The 14,316-nt window shown below is 45.7% G+C and overlaps 1 protein-coding gene across 2 annotated transcripts in view; it reads left to right on the top strand.

Annotated features, from left to right (window-relative positions):
- The window catches only part of HADHA (hydroxyacyl-CoA dehydrogenase trifunctional multienzyme complex subunit alpha), a 41,852-nt gene that overhangs the window by 1,176 nt on the left and 26,360 nt on the right, over positions 1-14,316 (top strand). The window contains exons 2-8 of one of the 2 annotated variants that reach the window (XM_075063558.1): positions 755-840; positions 4,694-4,735; positions 4,832-4,902; positions 6,431-6,564; positions 8,463-8,601; positions 9,723-9,842; positions 9,924-10,026. In XM_075063558.1, the coding sequence (XP_074919659.1) occupies positions 786-840; positions 4,694-4,735; positions 4,832-4,902; positions 6,431-6,564; positions 8,463-8,601; positions 9,723-9,842; positions 9,924-10,026 (664 nt within the window). In that variant the 5' untranslated portion in view covers positions 755-785. Of the gene's footprint in view, positions 1-731; positions 841-4,693; positions 4,736-4,831; positions 4,903-6,430; positions 6,565-8,462; positions 8,602-9,722; positions 9,843-9,923; positions 10,027-14,316 lie in introns of those variants that run through there. The other variant, XM_032778831.2, reaches the window with a different exon arrangement.

Genomic DNA, 14,316 nt, shown 5'->3' with positions numbered 1-14,316 from the left:
ACCTTTATCTGATGCATAACTTGTCTAAATCAATAGTCACAAGAACTAATTAACATCTGATCGTAGTTTGCTGGTTTGTGAAATTCAGTGGGCTCTTAATCCAGTGACCCGGTCTTTACATTAGAATCCCTCATGGCAGCTGTAATTAGTTTGTTCCCTTCTTGTTACTCTCATCAGAGGTGCTTAAGACACTGATCTACAACTATTCCTGGAGGGGCTTTCTTCGGGTCAGGGTGGAAGGTCATTGAAGGCAAGGTTTCCTTCTGTGAATACACAGTTAGATAGTTTGGAGAGAGCTGGGTTCCCATACGAATTTAGAATTGTAACTTTGTCAAAATGATACATGATCAGGAGGGGAGTGCTGAAAAATAACATTGTGCTTTTAATTGCCAGAGGCCTCTCTCTGTATTTAGTTTCTTGTTTTCAGGATTCTCACCTTGGCTGATATTCTCCCTTGCCCCTGTTTGTCATTGTTGATAGCAGTCTGCCTGGAATAGCCTTGTGTTCTTCACCCCCCCCAATGAGTGTTTGCCAAAATGGGGGTGGGGATGGGGCAGGCAGGACTTCCACTGGCAGGGTGAAAACTGAGGACAAGAGCGGTGCACGTGAGGAACGTTACTTGATCTTGGAGCCACCCCTATTGCACACAGATTCCCCAAGCTGCTAGTAAAACGGGCAGCTTATGGTAGGGGGGGAAACGTGGGCAACAGCCTGCCATCCCAAGCTTCTCTTTTTCTGCTCCCTTGATGCTCAGCTTAGTTCCAGATCACAAGAGGCTTGGCCCTATGGAGCCACCTGTATACGCTGTTGTCCCCACCTCCAGCAGCATGCAATCTCCTGGTGAGTCGGGGAGCAGGGAGGGGAGTACAGGAAAAGAGACCAAAGTAAATAAAATGGTTAGGAAAAAATGAGACAGCAAATGGTGTGTGGGGGGGTGTCCTCCATATTCCAGTTGATTGCAAGGGAAAGGGATACTCCACCAAACATTGGAAGCCACTCCCCTAAGTAAAAGTTCTAGTGAGCTCAGCACTGTCCTAATGCTACTTTGCTCTTATAGTGCTCTCTGTCCAGTGGTTTACAAGGTGGGTAATTTCTCTGCCTCAGTCTCCCCATCTGTACAAATCTAGTTATGTTCTGCAAAATAATAGCACCGCATAGTTGTGTGTCGATCATTTTTCAAGTAAGTTGGTGTTTCTCCTGGTATCGAAGTGCCTAAGTCCAGCTGGCTATTTTCCTCTGTATTCATTCTCACTAGCAGTGAGTCTTGGTCAAATTCTGCCTTTGGTGACTCGTGTGCATCCCCTTTGTGAACTTAAATTCATTAATGTCTGTAAAACTTTTCATATCCTGTAATGGGGAGTGCAGAGTTTTACAGAGGTAGAAATCAATTCTCCCCCCACACTCCAGTTAGTTTTTTGTAAAAAACAGTGCAAACCCAAACAATGGTAGAAGTTTTTTTTATTAAGTTCTTTTAGGCATTGAAACGGTTCTTAACAGACCTTTTTATCCTACAATGTTGGAAATCTGTTTAAAAAAAAAAAAAAAAAATGGAATTGACTAGAAACTGTCCACAGAAATGAAACTGACTAATCTCTTTTCATTGCCCAAGCAGGGTGAAGAATACAACATAAATAGTGAAAAGTAAATCTAGATTGAAGTCTTTCAGTTCCAGTATAATGTTGAAAATATATAAGAAATTAAAAAAAAAAAAAGAGGCCTGCTGGTGTTCCTTTAAAAAGTGCAAGAGGATTTTATCTATAACCTTGATTTGTACAAATTCATGCCGCTAATTGTGAATGATTTTCAGTTTAAAGTAGCAGTGTTCTTACTGTAAACTGCCTCTAAGCCACATTTTATTGTGGTTGAGTTTTAAGCCTGGTTATTGCTTTCCAAGAAGGTTCTGGCCTCTGCGACTTTATAAAACACATTATCTTGGAAAATTTGTCATCAAAAGTATTTCACTGCTTTTGCATAGTTATTACTAAGTGTATGGCTACCCTTGCAGCCGTACAGCGCTGCCACGGGAGCACTCCCGCAGCAGCGCTTTGAAGTGTGAGTGTGGTTGCAGCGCCAGCGCTGGGAGAGAGCTCTCTCTGCGCTCTAGGTAGTCCACCTCCCCGAGGGGATTAGCTTGCAGCGCTGGGAGCCGCACTCCCAGCACTGGGGCACTGTTTACACTGGCGCTTTGCAGCGCTGTAACTTGCTGCGCTCAGGGGGGTGTTTTTCACACCCTTGAGCGAGAAAGTTGCAGTTCTGTAAAGCACCAGTGTAGCCAAGACCTAGTCATCAATATTTTTAGGTGTCTTGCAGTAATGATAGTGACAAGGTCCCTGCCCCAGAGAGGTACAGTCTAAATAGACAATGTGCAGGAAAAGGAGGAGGGAGGGGATATAGTGAAGTTTAGCAGGTTTTGTTCCAGATTTTTGGTATCTTTGTGTACCTTCAGTCTGTTTTGGTGAAACTTCTTAAAAATGGTTGTAGAGAGCTTCCCGGAAAGTGTTTAAGGCGAAATTAGAGAAGAAGCAAAGGCATGTTAGACCATCAACTGGGAGGGAGCTAATTCAGCCAATCAGTTACTTGCATACCTTCATAAAATAAGAGATTCTATATCTTTAAAAGGGTAGACCTATTTGGTGAAGTCTAGGATATGTTAACAATGTCCAAGTGCAAACCCGTACTCTACTTATAAAAATACATCTGTTAGTGACCCATCCCTAGACTTTCCTATCTGGCTATGATTCTAGTGCAGACTTCTGGGGGAGGAGTGAAGGGGTTGGGGAAGCTACCAGTCGTGGTCTTGTAATTTAGTCTCAATTGTTCATCTCATTTCTTCCTCCTGCCGCACATGATAGTGTGGTGCAACCCAAGGGCTACATTGAACAAGTTTGACAAGGCAGCACACTCCTGCCCTTTATCATTGGAATGTGGCCTGCAAAAGCCGTATTATGAAATGCTGCATTTTACTCCAAATGACAGAATGGATAATTTCATCCTGGGGCCTCTAGTCTCAAGTTGCTGCATCTGTTATAAAGACGTGGGCAATACGAGCGCTACATTTTGGAGATCACATTTGGCTGGCTGGCCTTTCAATGACTGAAGCCTAGGCACTCCCAAGCCTAGAATTTTAAGACTATCAGTGATTTCACACCGGGTTTGTAATCTGGGCCTCAAACTTGGTCAAAAATCCTCTTAAAAATACAGACTTGGAAATCAAAACCAGGAGACGAATTTCTTAATAAGTCGTTGGGAGTGATTTATTCTCAGCACCATTTCAGAAAGGAATCTAAATGCGACACACTTTTTCCATTCTCCCAAAGCAGTTTACCTTGCTTCTGTTCCTGGGCATGATGAAATGTAGGACAAAAGTCCCTCCCTCCCTTCAGAGGAGGAGACTATTTGGGAATGTAGGGGAAAGTGCATGGAGCAGCTGTGAGCCAAGATGAGGTGGCTGTGGGGGAGAGGATAAATGCTTATTTGCAAAGCGAAGTGCAGTGTGCCTGATTAATCATTGTCTGGTCTGAGTGGCTGATTGGAGATTCATCCTACCCAACTTATTCCCCCTCCTGGATTTCCCAGGTTGTTTTGCCTTTGGGATAGGGATGGTCTGTGTCATGGGTTTGCACCCTGTAAATAAACCAATGCCGTATTCTGTAATCTAATGGCTGGCTGCTGCCAGCCATGCCAATTACGATACACTGTTTAAAGAGCAGCATTTTTGGTTGTTTGACTCTCAGTAGCCCATAGCAGTGGCTCCCACAGGCATGGGGAAGGCAGTTGCTGCCTGCAGTAGCTAGAGGCAGCCCAGCGTTGCATTGGAAGAGGCTTTTGTCCGAGGTGAAGGTCACTTGAACAGAAATGGGAGGGATTTTCGGGTAACAATAGGGATAACCAGAGGCAAAAATGTAAGATGCCAGCTTCAGGGGGCAGGAAGGGGGATTCTCTTGCTGAGGTTCTGCAGGTCAAAGCTTAAATGTCCCTTTTCACTTATTCTGATTTGTGGGGCCCTCTGACTGCACTAGAAGAGGGCAAGCTTATCTAAAGATTTGCACATGCAATTGTCACAGGTGGTGACTGAGAGATTGTTAGCATAGAGGACAGGGGGAGAGAAGAGACACTTCTTCGTGGGGGCTTCATTTGTCATCTGTCACGCACTCCTTGTAGATTACATTAATCCCCCTAGGGAAGGAGTGAAAGGCTTCATCCATGTGATCTTTAGCACTGCGCTGGAGAATTCATTCTGCTAGGGCAGGTCTGTTGTAGCTGAGGAGGAATTTGTAATGTCTGAGTTCTAGGCCTGGAATCTCTAGTCTGAGGTGACTCTTTATCTTGCTACACATGAACAAACAGATGCTGAGCTATGCATGCTGACAGCAAAGGCAAACACTCCGTTCTGCTTGCAGGATCCCTGATTAATACCAAGGTCTATGGACCTCTTGTGTTGGTGTTCGTGATGCTGGAAAGTCACCAGTACAAAGTCTGTGGCACAAAGGTCACACACAGTGGCCTGCATGAGTTCTGTGCTCTTTTATTGAAGGATCTTTGTAGAAGCTATTGACCATTTGATATATGGGCCGTGGTGGGGGAGGGGGAGGAACTAAAAATCTCAGTGTTTGCCCTGAGAACAATCTTACTTAAATATGGCTGCACTCGTTTTTTGGGAAACCTGTAACTCCTGTTAACTTCTCTTCCTTAGGTTACGCCTGCCAGAATGTTGCCAGCTCCTCTTCTCTTCAGGGTAAGTGTAAAGAGACTGACTGTGATTTGTGACTTTTTTGCTAAAATCCAGTAAGAACATAAATCTGAGAGATGATATTTTGCCTCCTGTTTACAGCTAGAACTCATGTTAACTATGATGTCAAAGGAGATGTTGCAGTTGTACGTTTCAACTCACCAGATTCAAAGGTATTCCTTTAATCCCCTATGACTACTAGACATTCCTTTTTCAAAAAGGATAAAGTGAGACTAGAAGTAATAATTTAGAGAAGGCATTGAAAATTATGAGAGGTCTAATGAGCCCATTGGTCAGATTGAAGGGGACATGTTATAACAAATGAGAAGATGTCAGGTGCTCCTTTTGCTCTTTTCTACAAGAACAAGGGGGTCTCTACTGAAATTGAAGGGAAATGTATTCAAAGCTGACCAAGGGAAATTTCTGTACACAGTAAACTAACCTGTGGAGTTCATTGCCACAAGATCTCATTGAGTCCAAGAGCTTACTAGGTTTCAAAATAATGATCCATTTGTATGGATAATGAAAACGTCCATGGCTATAGTGTATATAGAACTAAACAGTTTAAAGGGGTCATAAATCCTGAAGCTCTAGATCACAAACCAACCACTAACTGATGAGCTTTAGGAAGGAGCTTCCCCTATGGACAGGTTATTTCATAGTAGCACATTGTGAGGTTTCATCTTTGAAGCATCGGGTACTGGCCACATCAAGGACAGGATCCTGAACTAGAATCATAGACTCATAGAATGTCAGGGTTGGAAGGGACCTCAGGAGGTCATCTAATCCAACCCCTGCTCAAAGCAGGACCAACCCCAACTAAACCATCCCAGCCAGGGCTTTGTCAAGCCTGACCTTAAAAACCTCTAAGGAAGGAGATTCCACCACCTCCCTAGGTAACCCATTCCAGTGCTTCACCACTCTCCTAGTGAAATAGTTTTTCCTAATATTCAACCTAGACCTCCCCCACTGCAGCTTGAGGTCATTGCTCCTTGTTCTGTCATCTGCTACCACTGAGAACAGTCTAGATCCATCCTCTTTGGAACCCCCTTTCAGGTAGTTGAAAGTAGCTATCAAATCCCCCTTCACTCTTCTGCAGACTAACCAATCCCAGTTCCCTCAGCCTCTCCCTCATAAGTCATGTGCTCCAGCCCCCTAATCATTTTCATTGCCCTCTGCTGGACTCTTTCCAATTTTTCCACATCCTCCTTGTAGTGTGGGGCCCAAAACTGGACACAGTACTCCAGATGAGGCCTCACCAATGTCGAATAGAGGGAAATGATCACTAGATGGATTACTGCAGTCTGCTGTGCAGTTCCAGTATTCCTGTGGCACAGAGTCAAGCTATCAGAACTCTGCTCTGAGTAATTTGGCTGAATACAACATTATAACTATACCAGGCTATAGGCTTACCCTACTGTCCTGGGGAATTCCCAGACTATGTATCCTCTCCCCTGTATGAAGCAAGTATAAGAAGGTGTAGAGCAAGAGGGTGTTACTTTCTCTCGGAAGTTGAAGTAGAGGAAGTGGATTTTTCCATTCCTACCTGCCACTAAACTTTGGCTTTTTATAGTGGATCTTTCTATTCCCTTGGAAATCTTTTTTGAATGTGGGGAAACAGAAGGGTATGTGCTCCATGAGGGGCTGAACTCTGCCTCTGTCTTTTATTCTGTATTTACAGTGTTCATTTGCTGTCTGCAGGTCAACACTCTGTCCAAACAACTGCAGTCAGAGTTCACAGAGGTAATGAACGAAATCTGGGCCAATGAGGCGGTCAAAAGTGCTGTCCTAATCTCAGCAAAGCCAGGCTGCTTCATTGCTGGGGCTGATATCAAGTAAGTGTTGGGGTGTAAAAGCTACCTGCTGACTGGTGCTTTGTCCACATTGACTTTCTTAGCAGACTGAAATATCCTCTTATGATCTTTTGTGACATGAGCTTGCTATCTGTGCTTCATCAATAGTGAGGCAGCAATCTGATCATAAAAACTATCCCTATGTATCTTGACAGAGGTTGCTTAGCAGGACCTGGAGCTAAGATAGCTTGGAATGGTGGGTTCCCCATCACTGACAGCTTTTTGGATGTCTTTCTAAAGATCTGTTCTAGGAATTATTTAGGGGAAGTTCTCTGGCCAGTACTATGCAGGAGGTCAGACTAGATGATCACAATGATCCCTTCTGGCCTTGGACTCTATGAAGCATGGCTTGTCAACCCACTGAACCCTAACACATTGCAGCACTTCCCTGAATTCAGAAGTGCGTTCTGGGAGGGAAAAGCAGTTTCCTGACTGATTACCATGAGCAGACAGACTAGCTGGTTTGAGCTTTGTATGCTGGTATGTGAGCCATGCATTGGAGGAAGAACGGGTGCATTATGGGCTGTAGGCTTCAGGTTCCTTGCACTGGCAAGTTGCTGCCTTCTGGTTATGCAGAGGTTTGGACCTCCCTCTGTCAGGATGTTTAAACACACCTTGCATCCTGGCTCACTGGTCTGTGGGTTAACCCTGACCTCGGGCTTGTTCTCTGCTGAACTCTGCCTGCCCAGTTGTTAGCACGTCTAGACTTCAGGGTAACTTGGCAGACTTCTTTCCATACCCAAGATTTCATATTGTGGGCTCTCTGGAAATAGCAGCTGCTTGGCCAGGGGGCAGCTGTAATCTGTGCTCTTCAGCAACTCACTGACTTCCTTGTCCACCCCTGGAAAGGGAAGAGACTCTATATACAATGTGCTGTGGAGAGGAGACAGCAGCGCCGGCCAGAGCGAGTATTTTATTTTTTGAACAAGGACAGGTTGAATTCAAAGGCTTCCTTTGGTCTCGACATGAAGATCCTGCTCTACTGGCCCTTGCTGGCAGCAGTGCCTATTTCAAATGACACTAATTGACTGACCATTTCTAACTGGCTGAGCGTGTGAGATCAGAGAACTGCTTTACAAATTATCCTGCTCTCCTCCACCCTCCCAAAGAGGGAAGTGTTCGCAAAACGTTTGCCTTGAGCTCTTTCTCCCCTGGATTTGATCTGCAGACACTCTCTAATGCAATGGTTCAGCCCGCCAATCTTAGCAAACTTCCTGCATTGCTTGGTGTGACGAAGTGGGAATGTTCTTGAGGTGTTCTTTGAATGCTGAGTGGGGAGTATTGATCTGGGAAGGTTGCAGGGGAGTTTTGCTGGGACTGTCTGCATTGGGGATGGGAGACTCTCCATGAGGGAGGATATCTGAGCGTGTAACATAAGAACCCGGGGGGGGTTGGAGGCCAGGTAACACCTCTGCCCTGGAAACTAGACAAAGGACACACAGGCTGGGGGAGGAGCCAGGAGGAGGCTGAGTGAGAGGCTGGAGGGAGTTTCAGTTTGGAGCTGGCTGGGAAATGGAGAGGGGAGCCCCGATGGGGCTTGGGCTTGCCAACAGGGCTGTGGCCTCCCTGAGGCCCCCAGATAGACCTAACTGTTGTCTGTACTGGCAAGACCTGTCTTGGACTGTGTTCCTGTCATCCAAATAAACCTTCTATGTTACTGGCTGGTTGAGAGTCATGATGAATCGTAGGGAGCTGGGGGTGCAGGGCCTTGTCTCCCCCACACTCCATGACGCTTGGCAGTCTAGGGCTAGGGGGTTATGCTGATCCTGCATATCTCTTAATAAAGCTGTGGGGAGTAGGAAACCGTCCCTGAAGCACTCCCTGCTTTACTGACGCAGCATTGCTATGCAAATCTGATCAGTCTTTCTACCCTGCTGCAGTATGATCGAATCCTGCAAGACTGTTCAGGAAGTGACGCAGCTTTCTCAGGAAGGACAGAAGATGTTTGAGAAACTTGAAAAATCTCCAAAGCCCATAGTTGCTGCCATCAGTGGTTCCTGCCTGGGAGGAGGACTAGAGGTACTGTAGGAAGTTGCAGGGCAGATGCTGCTGTCAATCTGGCATGAGGCTGCAGAGATCTCTGGGATACTTGGGAGAATTCAGCTGCATTCCTAAGAGGATAGAAATGGGATTTCAAGCCTCATGGCAGCCAGCAAACCTGCTGAATTCTGTTTATGGTAAATGACCTAGTTTTGTTGCATGTGAGGTCTTTGGCATAGTCCTGCTTAGCTTGTGAGACAATCTGATCCAAGTGCAGGAATGAACCAGGCCAGTATTTGGATGGGAGGCCTGCAGGGAAAACACCAGAGCTGCCACAAGACATTGGTGACTTGGCAGATGGCGCTTTGACCCAGTGTTGAACCAATGCTGTAGTGCTGTGCTACAGGACATGTTACTGCAGTTGCTGTTTTTCAGATGAACCACAGAGTTCAGGTCCTGACCAGTTGTCAGAGTAGGGGGTGTAAAATGGGTCTCCAGGCCAAATCCCATCTTGAGTAATTGTCCCCATCCTATCTACAGTTCCCTTGTCATTTCAGATGGGTACTGTGTTACAGCCTAGTCTGAACGGCTACTGCGTGCCCCTAGTGGGGATAGGGCGAGAGGATCTAGTCTAGGAGGGTGGTAGGCAGTAAGTGGTTAGCCTAAAGGTTGTAAACTGCAAGGCTCTTCTGGGGCCTCTGGATGAAAGGCATTGTTTAAATGCAAGATTGTTATTGCTAGGAATGAAATCTCAGGGCCTGTGTGTTGTATCCTTTGGCCTGTCTCTGTGTGCTATCTAGACCTCACTGATCTAGTGAAGGGTCTGGGCTTGGTATCAGCATGGGGGTAAATGCCATCTTCAGAGCCACAGAGTTAATCTGTAAATAAGATTATCCTCTGATTGCACTTAATGAGATTAGCCAGTAAGAACCAGGTGATTTTTTAAAGGACCCTGGCTGGGGCATAGGAAGAATTTGTGTGACCACATAGGACCCAATGTCCATCCTCAGAGCTGGAGGAGACAATGAGGGAGTCCCAGGCAGTTCTGCTTGCATAGAGGGTGTCCTTGGGGTGTATTGATGGGCTCTTGCATTTTCGCCAGTGAGATGTTCTGGAAGTGTGAGCTATTCTATTGGATATATTTTTGTCTCCTGTGCAAGGTTGCCATCTCCTGTCAATACAGAGTAGCTACAAAGGACAAGAAGACAGTGTTGGGCACACCCGAGGTGTTGCTGGGGCTACTGCCGGGTGCAGGGGGCACTCAGAGGCTGCCAAAGATGGTAAGTGAAGAGCATGAGCAGTCCCTTTCCTTCACATGGCTCTCTCCAGGTCTGACACCTTCTTGTCTGTCTGCCTTCCAGGTGGGACTTCCTGCTGCCTTTGACATGATGCTGACTGGGAAGAACATCCGTGCTGACAGAGCAAAGAGGATGGGGCTGGTTGATCAATTGATTGATCCACTAGGTCAGAGGCTAAGACTCGAGAATTGTCTTAAAGCTACTTAGGAGGCTAATCTTTTGCCCTTTCGATTAATTCCTCCAATTTAATTAAATGGTTAGAGAAATCCTTGATGCTGTCATTCATCTAATGGGATGTAGAGTTTATCATCTGGACTGAGTGCTGGTTTCCAGAGTCTCAGCTTTTGGGGAGGGAACAGGAATTGCAGTGCAGTGTATTCAGAGTGGGAAGCATATGTTTTTTTTACATAAGCTAAATGAATTTGCCAAGGTTAGAATTCAGGGTGGATATGTTGCCCTTTTTGTGAGCAGGTAAATTTGGATAAGATCCTACATTCTTCACTGATCATGTCTTACTCATAGAGCGCATCAAGTGATAAATCCATGGTATGCCCACATCTTGAATACTTCATGCAGATGTGGTCACCCCATCTCAAAAAAGATGCATTAGAAATGTTCAGAAAAAGGCAACAAAAATGATTAGGGTATGGAACAGCTTCCGTATGAGGAGAAATGAATAAAATTGGGACTTTTCAGCTTGGAAAAGAGACCATTCAGGGGAGATATGATAGATAAAATCTATAAAGTCTAGTGTGCAGAAAGTAACTAAGGAAGTCTTATTTACTCCTCATAACATAAGAACTAGGGGGTCACCAAATGAAATTAATAGGCAGCAGGTTTAAAACCAACATAAGGCAGTATTTCTTCACACAATACAGAGTCAACCTGTAGAACTCTTTGCCAGAGGATGGTGTGAAGACCACGACTATAACAGGATTCAAAAAAGAACTAGATAAGTTAATGGAGGATAGGTCCATCCATGGCTACTAGCTGGGATGGGCAGGAATGGTGTCCCTAGCCTCTGTTTGCCAGGAGCTGGGAATCGGCGATAAGGGATGGATCACTTGATGGTTCCCTGTTCTGTTTGTTCCCTCTGGGGTACCTGGCATTAGCCACTGTTGGAAGACAGGATACTGGGCTAGATGGCCCTTTGGCCTGACACAGTATAGCTGTTCTTATTAAAGGTAATGGATATCCCAAGGCCTGGATTTCAGGGCAGTATCTGTGCTTGCATAATGATAGGTGATCTGCTGTTTCTCCAGTGACAGGAGAACCCCAGAGCTCTGGGCACTCAAAATTGCTAATTCACTTTCAGTTAGAAGGAGAAGATGCCTTGCAAGCTGCAGTCAGGGTCCGAAGTGCTAAATCTGTTGATCTCTGCTGTTCCTGCACTGAGGGACTTTTATTGGCTAGTGGCTTATTGGAGAGGGGAAACTTTAGCCTGAAAGGTGAAAACTCAAGAAAGCTTTAACCATCTGAAAACAGGGCTTAGCTGCTGGTCCTGCTATATGTGAGTTATTGTGCTTATTTCCTTGGGCCAACACCTGGTGAAGGGAGTGCATAGGCCTCTTAAACTCTCAACTGAAAATGCTGTCCTCCAAAGGTGCACTGGATAAGACCCCTTGCTTCTGTATCTCCTATCTCACGGTCCTGTCTGGCTTAACACTGTCAGCTTTCTTCTAATTCAGTAAATTGACATTTACAAGTGCCCCAGCGTGTACGTGAGTTTGATATAAACCCTGTATGGTTGCTTACCCAGCATAGTGCTGCACTTTAAAAAGGAGCAAATATTCCCTTGCAGTACCTCCAGATCAGCTTGGCTTATTTTGAGAGTACCATGAATTTTGAGGAGACAAGGGGGGGTGATGTAACGTCTCCAATTGGACCAACTTCTGTTGGTGAGAGAGAGAAGCCTCCAAGCCCACACTGAGCTCTTCAGGGCTGGTCTACACTGGTAACTTACATCAGCTTAACTATGTCACTCAAGTGTGAAAAATCCACACCCCTGAGCAACATAGGTAAGCCAACCTAATCCCCAGTGTTGACAGTGCTAGAGCAACAGAAGAACTCTTCCATTGACCTAGCTACTGCCTCTCAGGGAGGTGGATTACCTGTGCCAACAGGAGACCTCTCCAGCATGAATGCTACCGACGCCAAGGGAAGCGCTACAGTAGGGCCACTGTAGCACTCCCAGTGTGGACAAACCCTCCGAATGTCACAGTTAAATGCAAGGTAGAAGAGGATGGGACAGATTGTTTGGCATAAGTAGTTAACCCCCATTGAAATGGACTATTTAAGGTGAAGTGGGCAGTTAATGCCCTGCAGTCACAGGATAAATAGTGGGTTACAGACTGATGTGATAAGCCATAAACCCACTGTCTTTAAGGGCAAGTCTACACTAAAAATGCTGCATTGGCACAGCTGCATCAATGCAGCTGCGCCACGATAGTGCTTAAGTGAAGATGCTCCGACACTGACGGGAGAGAGCTTCTCCTGCCAGCGTAGTAAATCCACCTCCACAAGAGATGATAGCTATGTCAACAAGAGAAGCTGTCGCATTGACATAATGCTGTCTACCTGGGAGGTTAATGTCAACATAACTGTTGCTCAGGTGTGTGGATTTTTCACACCTCGAGCGACATGGTTATACCAACATAGCTCTGTAGTGTAGACCTGGCCTAAATCCACGATTTTCAGTATCTAGCAAAGTTTTGAATTTCAACTCCCAGGCTCATCTTAGGAAAGTGTTTTGCAGGTTTCCTTTGAGGACGAGGCCTGAGCAGTCAGATGTGGAGTGATCGCTTTGTAAAAAGTGTTCTCCCCTGGATGATAAGGTGTGTTTGTCTTTGTGTTTTGTCTGAGTTCATTCAAGAGCATAGTGACTGTCTGGTTTCACCTGCATGGCTGCTGTTGGACATTTTAGTGCACTGAATGAGGTATGTCAAATGTTGTTGTGACGAGCCTGGGTAAGACCCATGGATCCTGAAAGCTGTGTTGAGTGTGAGTATTGATCATTATAATGGTGCAGATATGCCTACAAGTTTGGCATCTATTATAGTAGGGTTTGTGCTACTTTGAGCTGGAATGCCCTGGTCTGTGGAGAGCTTGCTTCTGATGGTGAGCTTGGAGAGGTTTAGGGGGTTTTATGAGTGGGTTTGGGATAAGATTTCTTTCAGGATATGGTCCCCATTGAGTCTGAGTTGTAATAATTTAATGATACCCTGTATGGGTTCCAGTGTTGGCATGGGAGAGATGATCAGAAGGTGGGTTTTTTTTTCCATATTGAAGCAGGTTCTCTCAGGGTATCTGAGTGGCCTATTCCATGATGCAGTCTACTTCTTGGATGGAGTGTCCTTGTTTGAAGGTGGTTTTGAGCTTACAGAATCATAGAATATCAGGGTTGGAAGGGACCTCAGGAGGTCATCTAGTCCAACCCCCTGCTCAAAACAGGACGAATTCCCAACTACATCATCCCAGCCAGGGTTTTGTCAAGCCTGACCTTAAAAACCTCTGTGGAAGGAGATTCCACCACCTCCCTAGGGAACCCATTCCAGTGCTTCACCACTCTCCTAGTGAAAATTTTTTTCCTAATATCCCACCTAAACCTCCCCCATTGCAACTGGAGAGCATTACTCCTTGTTCTGTCATCTGGTACCACTAAGAACAGTCTAGAGCCATCCTCTTCGGAACCCCCTTTCAGGTAGTTGAAGGCTGCTATCAAATCCCCCCTCATTCTTCTCTTCTGCTGACTAAACAATCCCAGTTCCCTCAGCCTCTCCTCATAAGTCATGTGCTCCAGCCCCCTAATCATTTTTGTTGCCCTCCGCTGGACTTTCCAATTTTTCCACATCCTTCTTGTAGTATGGGGCCCAAAACTGGACACACTACTCTAGATGAGGCCTCACCGATGTCGAATAGAGAGGAATGATCACATCGCTCGATCTGCTGGCAGTGCCCCTACTTATACAGCCCAAAATGCCATTAGCCTTCTTGGCAACAAGGGCACACTGTTGACTCATATCCAGCTTCTTGTCCACTGTAACCCCTAGCTCCTTTTCTGCAGAACTGCTGCCTAGTCATTTGGTCCTTAGCAGTGCATGGGATTCTTCCATCCTAAGTGCAGGACTCTGCACTTGTCCTTGTTGAACTTCATGAGGTTTCTTTTGGCCCAATCCTCTGATTTGTCTAGGTGCCTCTGTATCCTATCCCTACCCTCCAACGTATCTACCACTCCTTTCAGTTTAGTGTCATCTGCAAACTTGCTGAGGGTGCAATCCACGCCATCCCCCAGATCATTAATGAAGATGTCGAACAAAACCAGCCCCAGGACTGACCCCTGGGGTACTCTGCTTGATACCGGCTGCCAACTAGACATGGAACCATTGATCACTACCTGCTGAGCCTGACAATCTAGCCAGCTTTCTATCCACGAGCTTGTTAAGATGCATATCCCAGA

The sequence above is a fragment of the Chelonoidis abingdonii genome, chromosome 3 (genome assembly GCF_003597395.2).
Source record: "Chelonoidis abingdonii isolate Lonesome George chromosome 3, CheloAbing_2.0, whole genome shotgun sequence".
In the NCBI taxonomy this organism is placed as follows: Eukaryota; Metazoa; Chordata; order Testudines; family Testudinidae; genus Chelonoidis; species Chelonoidis abingdonii.
Note: the sequence above shows the minus strand (reverse complement) of the source record. Positions and strands in the feature narration are given on the sequence as shown.